This window comes from Eubalaena glacialis, chromosome 5 (genome assembly GCF_028564815.1).
Source record: "Eubalaena glacialis isolate mEubGla1 chromosome 5, mEubGla1.1.hap2.+ XY, whole genome shotgun sequence".
Lineage (NCBI taxonomy): Eukaryota > Metazoa > Chordata > Mammalia > Artiodactyla > Balaenidae > Eubalaena > Eubalaena glacialis.
The window spans coordinates 126,462,976-126,478,225 of NC_083720.1; the positions used below are offsets into that span (position 1 = coordinate 126,462,976).

At 35.2% G+C, this 15,250-nt stretch overlaps 1 protein-coding gene across 2 annotated transcripts in view; it reads left to right on the forward strand.

Annotated features, from left to right (window-relative positions):
- UBE2D3 (ubiquitin conjugating enzyme E2 D3) overlaps positions 1–15,250 on the forward strand; it is a 28,952-nt gene that overhangs the window by 11,630 nt on the left and 2,072 nt on the right. Inside the window, exons 3-7 of one of the 2 annotated variants that reach the window (XM_061192588.1) lie at positions 2,778–2,841; positions 2,930–2,961; positions 9,601–9,678; positions 10,845–10,950; positions 13,195–13,288. In XM_061192588.1, coding sequence (XP_061048571.1) covers positions 2,778–2,841; positions 2,930–2,961; positions 9,601–9,678; positions 10,845–10,950; positions 13,195–13,288 — 374 coding nt within the window. Of the gene's footprint in view, positions 1–2,777; positions 2,842–2,929; positions 2,962–9,600; positions 9,679–10,844; positions 10,951–13,194; positions 13,289–15,250 lie in introns of those variants that run through there. The other variant, XR_009701145.1, reaches the window with a different exon arrangement.

A 15,250-nucleotide genomic window follows, 5' to 3' on the forward strand; every position in this document is an offset into this window, starting at 1 on the left:
CAAATAGCCCACGAATTGCTGACCTTGTATTATTAATGTATATCATAGCATGAGCCATATAATTGCTAGAAGAGTATGTTATAGACAACTAAGCATAAAAATTCATCACATAGGCAAAAGATTTAAATAAACTAAGGCTATAATAAGTAGCCTATTCATAAAGCAGTTTTGCTTTTGTTTGGTAAACAAGTGATTTGAGTGCCTATCTAGGAAATCTTGCCTTCAAGGTGGGTGGTCCGCTTGCTGAGCACCTAATACATTATATGCCAGATAGTGTGCTGAAGTACTTTATCTTATTCATTCTTTCAAAAGTTCTGTAACAACAGGCATTTCTGTTGTGTTTTAGAGATGAGGGAATAAGCCTAGGAAATGGTCTAAATTGGATTAAAAGTGAGACTCCAGACTGATGATCCATATTGAGGGAGGTGCATATTCATTGTCCTTATTTCATGATGCTGTATTTGAGCATTTGAATTGTATGCGCAAGTTTGTGTTTGGTTTTAGTAGCATTTTTGACAGTTCACATCTGTATCGTTGTGTAGGAAAGCGGGGAGGGTGGTTTGGAACAGGTAAGTTTTTAATCTTAAAATAGACTTCTTTGGACCCTTATGTTCTGGCAGAGGAAGTTAGCCTGCATAAGTTAGCTTCTGGTTTATCTGTTTTTGGTGGATCATTTAAACAACAGAACTTGTTAAATAAGTTTTGGAACATGGAAAAAAGTTCTCTTCATATCAGTTAGACTATGCTCTCAATTCTTATCTGCAATAAAGTATATACCTTGAGATGGTATTGAAGTAGCTTACCATTATAATAAAGTGGCTGATCATGGAATGCAAATAAATGCTTTATGAGAGTTGATCTGGCCTATGAAAAAGTCATTTGGATAGTTGATTAGTTCAAGGTGCCAGTATATTTTTTTTGCTCAAAAAACTATGATTCAGTTCTAAGCTAAAGCTGTACATAGTTTCAGTTTCTTGTAACTAGTTGCTTAACTCTGGGATAAGAGCTTCTGTAATTAGTACTGATCAGAATCTAAGTGTTTGGAATGAATTTTCCCCCTTTCTTTAAATATGTTGAACAAATGAGGTATATTTATATGGGCAAGCAGAAAAGTCTGATCTGATCTTCCAGTCATCTTAAGATTGTGACTCCTGGGATTCCCTGGCTGCCTTGATAACCTTATAAGCAGTCATAGTTTGAGATTCAGAAACAAATTGGCAAAGTATATCAAGGCACTGCTTTGTCCCAGTTTTATTTTTGAGATATAACGTAATAGATATGCAACATAATAATTTGATATATGTATATTGCAAAATGATTACCCCCCCCAAGGACAGTTCTTCTGCATTGATCTTTTTTGTTTTAATGGAGTGAATCTGGACTGATATTCCTGAACAATTGGCTGTTTTCTGAAGTGCATTATTTTGACCATAATAAAGGCAAATATTTGCTCTGTCTTCCTGCAGTGTATTCCCTGCCTTTTTCTTAGAAGTCCATTATTATCTCAAAGGTCTATAAATCCCTGTACTGTAGGAGTTTATACATAGGTATATAGAGATAAAGCTGTATCATAAATTTTTTTAAACTTGTAAAGAAGCAACTCTGTTTTCTTACTAGATTATCTATATGGGTTATGCATAAGTCATGGAAGGGCTAAATTACACTTATGTTGGAAATATAAGGTCAAATGGAATTGTGGATACTGCTTGTTTTGCTAAGAGCAAAATGCTTTTCTACCTGGAGAGGTAGGTTTTCCCAGAGATATACTCAATGTTGAGTAAAAGACAAGGTTGAATTGAGGGATAAGGAGATAAAACCAAAAGGGGTACTTACCTAGCCCCATGAGAGATTTTTTAAGGAGAAAATGTGGTCACTGGGTAGTGTGGTTCAGAAAAAGCAGAGTATTTAAGACAGCAGACAGTATTTAAGACAGAGCCTCTGAGATGGTCTGAAAGCTCAGCAAATAACATGAATGTTGATAGCTGCCCTAAGTTCTTAACCTAGGAAGGTGTCTGATTACAACTTTTTCATTTTGTAAGAGGACAGCTTTTGTTCATGTACAGGCACACCTCAAATATACTGAGGGTTTGGTTCCAGACCACCCAAATAAAACGAATATCACAATAAAGCAAGTCACATTTTTTTTTTTTTTTTGGTTTCCCAGTGTGTATAAAAGTTAACATTTACACTACTGTAGTCTATTAAGTGTGCAATAACATTGTCTTAAAAAATGTACCTTAATTTAAAAATACTTTATTACTAAAAAACACTAATTATCTGGATCTTCAGCAAGTTGTAATCTTTCTTTACTGGTAGAGGGTTTGAAATATTGCAAGAATTATCAAAATAGGATACAAAGACACGAAGTGAGCAGGTGCTGTTAGGAAGATGGCACAGGTAGCCGCAGACCTTCCGTTTGTTTTAACAAAACAAAACACCCCCACCCCCACCCCCACCCTGTATCCCTGAAGCACGGGAAAACGAGGTGTATGCCTGCGGTAGAACTTCATAGCGATGTGTGTGTGTGCTTTTATGAACCCCTAGCCGAGATGATTGTCTTGGTATGTGTCCATAAAATAACTGTGCCTAGTGTGTCCCAGAAACTGGACTAGGGTTACTTACGTTTTCTTTCCTAATAGAATGTATTGTTGATGTTAAGTTGTGATTATATGTCTCTTAAAGAATGGTGTAAAAATAACTGGAAGCAGATGACTGTCTTTACTTGCTTGTGTTTTCTATTATGGTTACATGATCCAGCGTTTTCTGTCTTGGTGTAGGAACTTAGTGATTTGGCCCGTGACCCTCCAGCACAATGTTCTGCAGGTCCAGTTGGGGATGATAGTAAGTAATTTTCAAGTTGATTTTTATGGTTAGTTTCGAAAAAGCTTGTGTATTTTTAGATAATAACAAGAGTGTTTTCTTTTTCTAGTGTTTCATTGGCAAGCCACAATTATGGGACCTGTAAGTACTGAGAATTAAGTTTTTGCTTTTAATTAAAATCCAGCATTGATGTAGTTAGTAATTTTTAACTAAGCCTTTAGCTTCATTTTATTACATTGTAATTTTATTTGAGATATGCTATGGTTGTTGCACTGCTTTTGAAAGAAACAATTGGTCATTAGTTAAGTATACTGTTAAGTGTCTGTCCCTGTGTTCAGGTTGTAGAGTATGTATAGCTTTTCTATGATCTATCAAATATCTCTTCCAATCTTATTTTCTTTCATAGCAATGTAAAGTATTGTCACAGAGCTTCCTGACTTATAGCCCATTAGTTTTCTGGCTGTACCATGATATTACTCAAAGATCTTACTCTCTTCATGTAGCTGCCTAAAATCTAGCTTAATTGTATTATTTTGATATTTGAGTTTTTATAGAACTTTAGTTTCATGTAAAATTTGAATATTTTTAGGTAGATAGTGATATTTTGTTTTATTTTATTTTGGCCATGCCATGTGGCATGTGGGATCTTAGTTCCCTGACCAGGGATTGAACCCACGCCTCCCGCATTGGGAGCGTGGAGTCTTAACCACTGGACCGTCAGGGAAGTCCTTAGAAAGTGACATTTTGAATACAGCAAAATTCCTTTCTATCCTGGGTAGATAAGAAACTGTATGTGCTGGATAATTGAATATTCAGAATTATGGATACCATCTAAGAGTTTTCACAGAATTAGAGCACAGTAAAACATCCTGGGGTAAGACTGTATCTTGAACAATACTTAACATTTTTTTTGGCTTGGAAGGTACCTAAGGATTTCTATTCTGAGGGGGATGTGTGTGTGTTACTGAATTTTCTGCTTTCTTCCCCCTTTTGGTATTTTAATCTCAACATAATTGGCAGTAATGTACTAGGTGAGATAATGGTCAGTAAGTAGATATTTCTAATTCTAAAAGAAGAAATGCCCTTGGAAAAAAAAGCTAGCCAGTGGGTGGGTTGGTTTAGCAAGTGTTCATTCAGCAGTTCTGATTGTAAATCACATGGAGGGGGGATATTTAGTTTAACAATTTGAGATGTGTCTGTGATCAAGATCCTAATGAAAAAACTACAGAGTCAGGGTTGTTTCCAGTTACCTCAAGGTCTATTTTTACTGTTTTAAGTGCTTGCTTTTGTCTAATTGGTGACAAAACTGTGATTCCCGCCCCCCCTTAAATACACATAGTTAAGTAACTCATGGCTTACCCAGTTTGGCCCGTACAAAGTTTTATTTTTTGGCCCTGACCAGGGATCAAACCCGTGCCCCCTGCAGCGGAAGCGTGGAGTCTTAACCACTGGACCGCCAGGGAGGTCCCGGCCCACACAGTGTTTTACACGTTGACAGTCTTCACATAAAAATCCTCTGACTAGACCCTCCTTCTACAAGCGTGGGGTGGAGTAGCAGCTGCCTCCTTTCTTCAGAAAATGTGTGTCTGCCACAATTTCTACCAGGTCCACTTAGGCACTTACAGTTGCAACTTCTAGAATTTTCCCATTATAGATCACCAATTTTCAAAACAAAGAATTCAGTAAAATGCCTTGCCATATCTATACCAAATAAAGCTCATCTTTGATTCAGAGTGCTTTAAGATAGTCTCATTATAAAAATTAGTTGTCTGTACTAATAAAGCACAAAAGAGTTGGTAGTCAAGACTTAAAATTGGATGGTGTGCATAATAAACCAACTCTTTTAAATCAGTGTAATGTTTTTCTGCTTGACTTTTGAGACTTCGTTATTTTATTTATTCCTTTCCAAAAGGTAAGGAATACACCTATAGTAAATCAAAGTGAAGCATAATTGAGGAGTTTGTTAGTAATATTCCACAGAATAGAAGATTGCTTATCCTGAAGAATTTTTCAGCTGTTAATTTGCTTTTATTTTCAGGAAACATTTTTCATTTATATGTATTTCAGATTATGGCTATGCTTTGCTAATTTTTTTCAGCAACCTTTTAATATAAAGGAATAGCAGTTTTCTGCTTTTGAAAACAAATATTTGATTATCAGAACTATTTAAATATTCCCTGATTAACAAGAGCAAAAAATATATTTATACCATAACAGCATAGTTCTGCTTTAGTAACATCAGTCTCTGAAATGTACTTGTTTTCTAAGGAGGTTAATTTTCACTGTTGGGTAATTTCAGGAATGAGTCAAAAGTTATAAAAACTCACCCAAAATGCAGATTTTAACTGCACGCTTTGTAAGTAAGCACCTCAGTTTAGATGCCAGCTTGTAAATGGTTAACAATTATCCTTACTATGAAGTGTATCAATGAAACAACCATGCTGTTTTGGCTTTTGACTGCATCTTTATGACAGAACATCACAGTTTGATTAGATAATATTATTTTGTTAGTATGCCTACCCTAAGTGGCGTGCAGATGTGACCCAAAACAGTAGGGCTAGTGGTGGCATAACAATCCATAAATTGCAGATTTGCTGGAAGAATAAACGTTAACAGAATTACTTTTGCTTTGGAGTGCTTCTTGGGTCAAAGTGATGGCAGTGTCACAGAACTAAAGATTTCTGACTTTCTAAGGTGTGGAGCATCTAATTTAGGTTTCATGACAGAGTTACTATTGGATTTCGGTGGATTATAGTAAGGAAATGTTCTTGATGATTGAACAAAAATGCTTGGTTCTTAAAAACTACGTGCTAGCTTGTTCTTTCCGAAGGCAAGATACTGCGGAAGCACAAATGCTGATAAAAATAAACCTTTGAAAGAAGGTGGCAGAGTGTTGCTCGTTATGTGGTTTTTAAACTTTTGTTGGTTATTTTGTGCTATGTTAAGGGAAATTTCCATGAAGAATTGATGCAGTGAGGAGAAACTAACTTCCTTACCTATCGTTTCTGATATTTATGTGCTTGCCTTTTTTAAATTGTAAATGGAGCTGGCAGAAAGACATTGTTGAAATTATTTTGAGAACCACATTAACTTCCATCTAATCTATGATACATAGCCATAGAAGAAAGTACCGTATCTGTGAATAATGTAACTGTTGGCAGCCTGAGCAGAATCAGATACAAAAACCATCTGAAGTAAAATATTTGGTCCATCTGAAGTGAGATCTTGAACTAAAGCAGTGGGTATTGTTTGATTGTTACATAAGGGTGAATTTTTCAATTTATGTTGTTTATTATGTTTTTCCTGCAAAGGCTAATAATATGTGAAAACTTCTCTTTAGTACCTTACTCTTTAAGGAGCTTTATAGTCTAGTGTAAGAGGGAAATACAAGTACGGAAGTTAAAATTATGTTGGATAATAGTATACAGAACAAGATATTTTAAAAAGGACAGCCTGCAGTTTGTACTAAAGGGAGGGCTGTATTTATCTTTTTTAAGACATTTAAGCACAAGATGGACCCTACAGTATAGGTAGGGTCCTGTGGGTAAGGAAGAATATTCCAAGTAGGGAAAGAAACAGGAGAAAAAGGAGATGTGAAACATACTTATTTTATGTGCAATACAGAGAGTGTATTCTGGAGAAGAGGTGGAAGATGAGACTAACTAGATGGGTGGAAATCAGATCATTAAAGCACAGGAGTTTGAACTTTAATCTTGAAAGCTGTGCTAGATTTCAAGCTGGAGAGTAACTTGTACCTTGAAAAGACCACTTCAGCATTAGGGTGAGGCATAAATTGGAGGGAAGCCAGAGTGAAGGCAGGAATACTACCAATAGTAAACCATTGCCATAATGTAGACAAAAGATAGTAAGATCTCGAACTAAAGCAGTGGGTATAAAGGAGAGGAGTCTGGTTCAGGAGACGTCAAGGGTCTTTGACATTTGGTAACTACTGTGAGGAGATGGGAAAGAATCAGTGATGAGATCCTAGTCTGTGGCTTTACGATTGTGGTTTGAGTCTTTGACACATGAGACATCCAAGTAGAAATATTCAATAGGCATTTGAATATATGTCCTGGAATGAATAACTACACTAGAGATAGATTCCAGAGTTACCAAAATAAGTGTGGGACAGGAGATAGAAGCAGAAGATGGATCCGTAGGCATACCAGTACATTATAGTTGCCTTAGGGCAAGAGTACAGACACTGAGGGAGGAGCAACTTGGACAAATTTGAGCAAAACCAGGGTAGAAGGTTTCTAAAAAAGAGATACAATATGTATTCTGGATTTCTAAGATTGGGTCAATTTGCTGATCAGTGTATTCCTTTTTTTTTCCTTGGTGTATTTGTTTGCTGTCAATTTATGGTAAATTTGATATAGAGCCTCAATTTTTTAGATGACATAGTTTGGTTACCTTTAGATCATGTATGGTTTTTATCAGTTTTTCCTCTTTTATTTGCTGGAATTTTACTGTTAATTTGTAACATTTGAAATATTTTCATTCTGTAAGTTCTTTTTTTTTGAAAAAGTGAAATGAAATTTGGCTTTGCCTAAATCTCACTGTTAGACTGCCTTTAAGAAACAGTCGGATATAGTGCTTGATTGTATGAAACTTGGAATGAAAGCTTAAACAGAACTTTTGGAATTGGCTTTAATGAAAACTTAGTGTTTTGGGGTTTACCCTTAAATTGTTAACTGTACTCAGTACAAACATATATCTTCAGTATGAGCCTATTTTATAAAAGGGTATGCTGTTTGAAGCATCTATTTCCAGTTAATGTAGCGCTATTATTTAACAATGATATATTGGTCTAATAAGTTCGGATCACATTCTGGTGCCTTGCTTTGATTTGTTTTTCTATACTTCTCAGATGCTGTTTTGCAGTCTTAGTTTTTTGAATTAAAATTTTTTGTAGGCACTATGAAAAGGAGGGACTTGGGAGTAGGAAAGACTTATTTAAAGAGTAGTACTTCCATTTAATAGTCATGTTTCTTTGAACTTGATGTTTCTTTGAACTTGATTATCAGTAAGTTGACCTTTCTCCTTTAAAACCCAGGTATATACCCTTGTTCATTTTTCATAATAGCTACAACATTTCACTGTATGTCTCTTTACCAGACTGTAAGCTCATCAAGATAAGAAATTGTTCTGTGTCCCTTACATATACTTAGTAAATAGAACGGCGGAGTTAAAGTAATTCAACTGATGTTATTTTACAGAGGTCTGGGGATTAAATGAACTTAAAGCGTCAGACCTGTGAAGGTTATTTGCCTCACATACAGAGTGGGCATAGATAAAGGCTCATATTAGTGCTGTATACATCCTCACTCAAATGGAGAGGAATAGGTGTTGGTAATAACTCAATTACTGCAAATTTTCGAACACGTCTTCAGGTTGGCTCTTTGCATATCCAGAGACAATTATGCAATCCCTTTTTTTAAAAAAAAAAACTTTGACCTTAAAATCCTTGACTGGGTCACCATCTTTTGTCGTCATTCTTTGATCCGAGTCGAGCAGTGGTCTTCAGAAGACCTGGGTTTGAATCCTGGTTCTATCATGTACCAATTGTATACTTCACTAAGTAATTTCAAGTCCTATTTTACTCAACTCATAAAATGGGAACAATATCTTTTTCCTTTTATTGGTTAATAAATTAAATGTAAAATACTAGCAAGTTTCTCCCAAATGTTACTTCATACTAACATTGTACAGTATTTATTTACTGAGGAGTTCTTCATACTCAAAGTGAGCAAGACAACTAAGGAGAAAAAGTAGTGCTATAGCTTAAAATTTTGTATTTTCTGTTGAAATGGACCAGACAAACATTCCACAGTTTTCCAAATCAGGTAATCCTGTGTATTGATTGGCTGTAGAGAACTCAGTAGTGTGCTTTTGAAGAAAAGACTTCATGGTTTTTATTTTTTAATTTATTTTTTTTATTTTTGGCTGCATTGGGTCTTCGTTGCTGCGCGCGGGCTTTCTCTAGTTGCGGCGAGCGGGGGCTAGTCTTCATCGCGGTGCGTGGGCTTCTCATTGTGGTGGCTCCTCTTGTTGCGGAGGACGGGCTCTAAGCGCGTGGGCTTCAGTAGTTGTGGTGCAGGGGCTTAGTTGCTCCGCGGCATGTGGGATCTTCCTGGACCGGGGCTCAAACCCGTGTTCCCTGCATTGGCAGGCAGATTCTTAAACACTGCACCACCAGGCAAGTCCCAAGACTTCATGGTTTTTAAATGAGAATTTTGAGGAGCCAATTGGGAACTAAACTTTCTTTAAAAACATATTCTGTTTCTGTTCTACTTCTCCTATTGAAGGGAGTTGTCACGTTACCTACAAGACCTAACTTTTTGGTTTGCCAGTAACCGGAATAGCCTGTTGAGGTACAAAGCCATTTGTGTATATATGACTATCATTAGAAGAAATATTCTACAAATAAATGTAAGCTTATATTTTCAAATTATAATTTGGTACTATTATGTAGACTTTTATTGCTAAGTATACTTTGTGAGAGTTGGGGTCTAGAACCTTGTGTTTCTGGGTAATTTTTTCTAAATTTCTTTAACTTACGTAAAGTAGGATCTAAGTAAATTAGGGTTCATTGTTCTATAGTAAATATTGTGATTTTTCATTAATACGAACTTCATTGTGGAATAATTTAGACTCTTGCAGTGTAAATAGGTAATTTTGCTTCATATTAGAGAAATGCTTAGAAAATAGAAATGTTACATGAATTATCTAGCAATAACATTTAAAATAGCAGAGTTAAGCATATTTTTCTTTTCACAGAATGACAGCCCATATCAAGGCGGTGTATTCTTTTTGACAATTCATTTTCCTACAGACTACCCCTTCAAACCACCTAAGGCAAGTATTTCCCCCCCAAATCTTTGAGTATAGATTTGTGTTCTATTCCAGAAATAAGAATTTCTAATTCTTAGAAATTAGGGTTCTGTGCAAGTCAAGGTTGAATTGATATGAATGTATAGTGAATAAGAATAATTGAGGCTGAATGTATATATTGAGTTGAATCACTGATGTTGAATGCTGACTCTTAACCTTTAGTTAAAAGAGCAGCTAAATCTGGATTTGAACTTTGTAAATGGAGGTGAGAATTGCCTTATCCTTAATGTTGCAAGGCTCAAATATACCATGTGAAAGCTTTTTTTATTTTCTCCTTTATTGTGCTTATACAGATTTGGATTATTACCCCTAGTGTACAATACTAGGCTTCCAAATATCCAACTTCAGTATGCATTTTCACATGTTGCTAAAAATTATTGGGGTTTTGACAGACTGTAATACATTTTGGGCTTTGAGCTTGCACACGTTAACAGTAAATTTATCAAAACTCAAGAGTTGCTTAATGCACTGGGGTGACTGGTTTATAGGTATTAAAAGCATGTGGTCCTTAACTTTTCAGAGAGATAGAGATAAAACTCAATCTATATGAATAACTATGGAAGATAGTATATATAGAACATTGACACTTCACTAAAACTATCTTCACAATTATAGGTGCAATATGACAGTTATTTTAGATGAAATGCCTTTGTGATATTCAAATTTGTGTTTTTTATGTACAGTGGAAATGGAGGCTCAAATACATACCTTTGTAACTCGATGCCTTAAATGAGCTGGCCTGTGTGTTTTGGTTTACATTTGGAAGTTTTTTATTTTTAAGTGAATGTTAAATACCCTTCAAATGGCTCTTTGATACTCATGATATGGTAGGGCCAAAAGTTAACCTTCAGAACAACCCACCACATCATTGACAATAAAATTGTTGCCCCAAAGTTGTATATTCCATTTAATTAAAAATAGGGGAGCCCCTGAGGGATCTTGGTCAGAATATAGAAACCAGTTTCTGTAATATTTGGTCCTTTTAGGTGTATTAATTAGGTTTTAGCTATTTGATGTTTTAGAATTTTAACAGTATTTTGAGTCTTGCTAAAGTCTTCTGCCAGAGTTTAGGGTGCTTGTTTTTATTTGGGAAAAATACCTAAAGTTTTTTTTTTTGTTTTTGTTTTTAGGTTGCATTTACAACAAGAATTTATCATCCAAATATTAACAGTAATGGCAGCATTTGTCTCGATATTCTAAGATCACAGTGGTCTCCTGCTTTAACTATTTCTAAAGGTAAAATAGTTCTAGAGAAAGTCTTGAATGGAGGCAGGCTGATTTTCTAATAGTTAAAGGAGTTTCATTTTTGAGCCTACTTTTCTGAGTATTTTTATAATGACAACTTTTTGATAAAGGTGGGGAAAGGAATAAGAAGTTACATCATTTTTGCTCTTTTAGCAGTATTGATTTAAAAACATTTTGTGGGAAGAAGTTAACATTCAAATGGGGGGGGCATTATTTGCAAATAACAGTAGCAACGTTTATTTTAATTGATTTCTGCAGTATTTTTCAATCCCAAGCCACCTGCACATCTCATTCACTTGTTGCCTTTTAGCTAAGATGATATACCGAAAGTTAATAGACCTTTTGAAACTTGTGCTTTCTTATAGAAAAACTGTGATTTTGCTTTCCTGTGTTTATTATTTTTTAGATAAAAAACCTTTTTAAAAAACCTTTAGTTAGGTGTTTTGTGATCATGGTAGGTTGTTCCTACCTAATAATAGTCTAAAATGTATAGTCTTGGGAAGGTCTGTAGATAAATTCTGCTCTTCTACTTTAATAGGGATCCATTATGTGACATCTTTAATAGGTTGTCCAGTCTCCATGTCAATATCCCAGATGGAGATGGAGTGTCTCTGCATCTCTTACTCTTTGAATGACTCTGGTGGCTTTTATGTCGCTTTTACCCCACAAATAAAATCATCTAACACAAAACTACTTAATGGGAAAGAAGTCTGCCTTTTAGTGATTTTCAGTTTTTGGTGTTGGCTTAGCATTCCTTAGTACACAAAATTAGTTTTTAATGTTGCTAATTATGACAGTATTTCAAATATTTGAGGATAGCAGCTAACTCGAAGCATTCTCAATTTCTGGCTGAGTACTTACTGCAGCATTCCCCAGATTGTTTCTTGAAATAGTTAATAGTGTTTTACCAAAAGTTTTATTTTTATGAGTATGGTAAATGCAAAGTGAAACTGGTTTTGTTCATTTGGTTTTTAAGGCAGGACATCATAAAGTCTCTCATATGTTTGTACAGTGCTTTTGAATCTCCTTAAAGGGACTGTGTAGTGTTCCCAAAATTTTATTTGATTGGAAATACTTTTTGCGGGGAGAAAGAAAAACAATTTGGGTGAATGCTGCTGTAATTCTTTCAAGTGCGGCATAATTTTAGGCCTATTTTTCACCCTCTTGGATACATTCAAGTTTCTTTTCAGATCAGGCTCTCTTAACACCAGATACCTGGTATTAAGAAAGCTTTAATACTAGGTTCCAGGTTATTTTTTTTAACCATCGTTGGGAATGCACTGTAATACGGAACACTTCTTCTATAAATGTGGGTTTAGTTTTATATCTGCCCCCGCACTTGGGTTTAAAATTATATGTGCGATAATAATGTTGTCTTTTGACCACTTTAAGCTTTTATATCTTAAACTTTTATAAAAACCTTGCACAGTGTCTGGCACATAACAAACATTCAGAATGAATTAGGTACATGTTCCATGATGCTTGGCATCTTTTAAGTTGATATTTTGAACAGGGCAGGGTAAGAGCTAGAGTTGAAGGCCCACTTAGTAATAGATCTTGGCGTTGTTAAATTTAACGAATACTCTTGGGATATGGTCTCTACCTTATAAATTCAGGGAGACAAAGCATACAGTCATTGGGGGCAGTTGTGAATTTTTGTGAAACTCCCCCGAGAGCAGGACAGAAAGTGGATTTTTTTATCATGGCAAACAGCTAAGAATGATACTGCACAGATGTTCCCCAGATATTTTTATTCAAGGTCCCCCCACCCCGCAGAGTACCAAGAAACTCCAGTTACTTAAATTCTTATACCACTTAACTATTTTGAAAGGTAATACAGGGAATTCCCTGGTGGTCCAGTGGTTAGAACTCTGCGCTTCTGCTACAGGGGGCACGGGTTCGATCCCTGGTTGGGGAACTAAGATCCCACGTGGCTTGCAGCACGGCAAAAAAAAAAAAAAAAAAAGTAATATAAACTAATATGGCATCATTTGACTACCTTAGAACCCCTGATTTTGGCAGATTTTTACAGCTAATCAGTAAACTTGATGTTTTTCTTACCTACCAGGAACTTGTCTCCTATAAAGCAGAATCTCTGTAAAGCTTTGTCTTATGGAGACTAAGATATAAACTAATAAAAATCTTTTGAAGATTGAGGTTTATAATACATGTTTTTAAATACTTGTATTTATCCAAATTCCTGATGATGGGTAACAAGCATTTGTTTTCTTCCAGTTCTTTTATCCATTTGTTCACTGCTATGTGATCCAAACCCAGATGACCCCCTAGTGCCAGAGATTGCACGGATCTATAAAACAGACAGAGATAAGTAAGTATGTACTAGTTTAAGAAAACAGTATAAAAAGTGGCTTTTCTTAATGAGTTAGGCTTACACTTTGCTGTAAGTCGTGGCAACGCCAAGAAGACTTGATGCTTACTTCTGGTAAGACGATAGTTGAAATGTGTAGAAAGCCAGTTATTGAAATGTGATTTTTTTTTTTTAATTTGGTTTATGTGGCAATAAATAGCCCATCTAAAATGTTTTATTTTTCTAACATGTTCAACGTTTTGTCACTTTGTTTTGAGGAAGAAAGGTATTTTTTCTTCACCCCAATTATGTTTTTGAAAAAAAATATCGGTACTGTTGTAAAAATTTGGTTTAAATTTTTTATATATTGAATTCTTTATGTACAACTTTACCATTATAACTTTTGTATGTTATAATTAATGCTAAGTATACTTGTTCAATTAGGTACAATAGGTTAGCAAGAGAGTGGACAGAGAAATACGCTATGTTGTAGGGTAAGAGGATCTGCACTCTATGGTGCGCTTATTCATGGTACTGCCAGCACTTGAGTGCTGCATGCGTTAAGGCACTGTATTAACTAACAAAAGGTAACAGATGTGGCAGTTTTCTGAAAACTGTACATTTAACTGCTTGATCTCTGTCTAGCGTGAAAGTATACCCAATAGTCATTATTGCTTGAGAGTATTTTTGCATGGCAAACCAGTTATCTAGCACCAGTAAGAAAAGAAAAATTTAGTTTCTTTTTCAAACTACTACAGTATTTAAATTTTAACTTTAAAATTGGTATATTTTAAACTTCAGTACTATATGGAATGTGGTAACTTGGTTAAAATTTTGCCAAGAGATAACAATGTAAGGGAGAAACACTTTTAAGCCTCACCATCTATACTAAATGTTCATTACTGACAAGCATGCATTAGTGTCAGCTATACTTTGTGGCTCCCCGTATGCTAAATAAAAACCTTTGTTTTAAAGTGCTGGCTCTACAAGAGGTATCCTTAAATGAGGTAACCATGAATTGGAGGAAAGAATTTTTATATGTTAAAGTTAGAAAAATGGTTGAACTATGTTTAGTTCTCAGTTTGAAATGAAGTTAGTTAATATTTTGTAGAGGTCAAACTGTACATATAAATCAAAAGTTCTCCTATGCCCTTTTATATATTTGTTTCTTAAAGTTATCACTTCATTATTTGTTCGGGTAAGTAGCCTGTGGCATGGAGTAGCCTGTGGCATGGAGAAATTGATAGCATTTTATCAGTATTAGTGGTCTTCCTCAGTAATAAATAACCTTGCTCATGTATGAATTACCTGTTGATCTTTTAAAACAAAGATGCCCCCAGTTGTACTCCCAGAGTCTCATGCATCAGGTCTCAGGTGGGGCTTGTTAGCGCCACTCACCATACTTTAAAGGTAACACGTGGTTTTGATTAACACATGACACACCCACCTCGTCTTGAAAATTACTGCTCTTTTATCACCTTACCCAGTGTCTTACTTTTCTGCCTGTGCCGAAGTCTCAAAGGCATTTTCTCTTTTGGTAATATCCAGGGTCAAGTAACTTTTCAAAGTCTAGGATTCAGATCAAAATGTTTTAGTTCATTGTTTGGTCTGGCTTTAATGGAAATTGCTATAGATGTACAGAATCTGCTGTTCTGATGAATTGTAAAAAAAATTTTAAATGTTAAAATTTGTTGGAATGGATACTAATTGTAGAGTTTCTAATAGAACATTAGCTCAGTGGTAGGAGACAGAAGAGGTCTTTGATTTTTGTTAGCCATTCTATATGTTTATTAAAATACTACTTTCAATGTATTAGGACATTGTATTGAAGCATAAAGTTCTCGTTTCCTACATTGCTTTGAGTACCAGTGCTTTTTCTTCCTTGTTGGCTTTATTCTAATCATAGCCATTAAAGGTGACTCCCTGATGAGTCTAGAGGTAAAATAGATTCTTTCCTTCCCTTTTAAGTATTAAAAATTATTT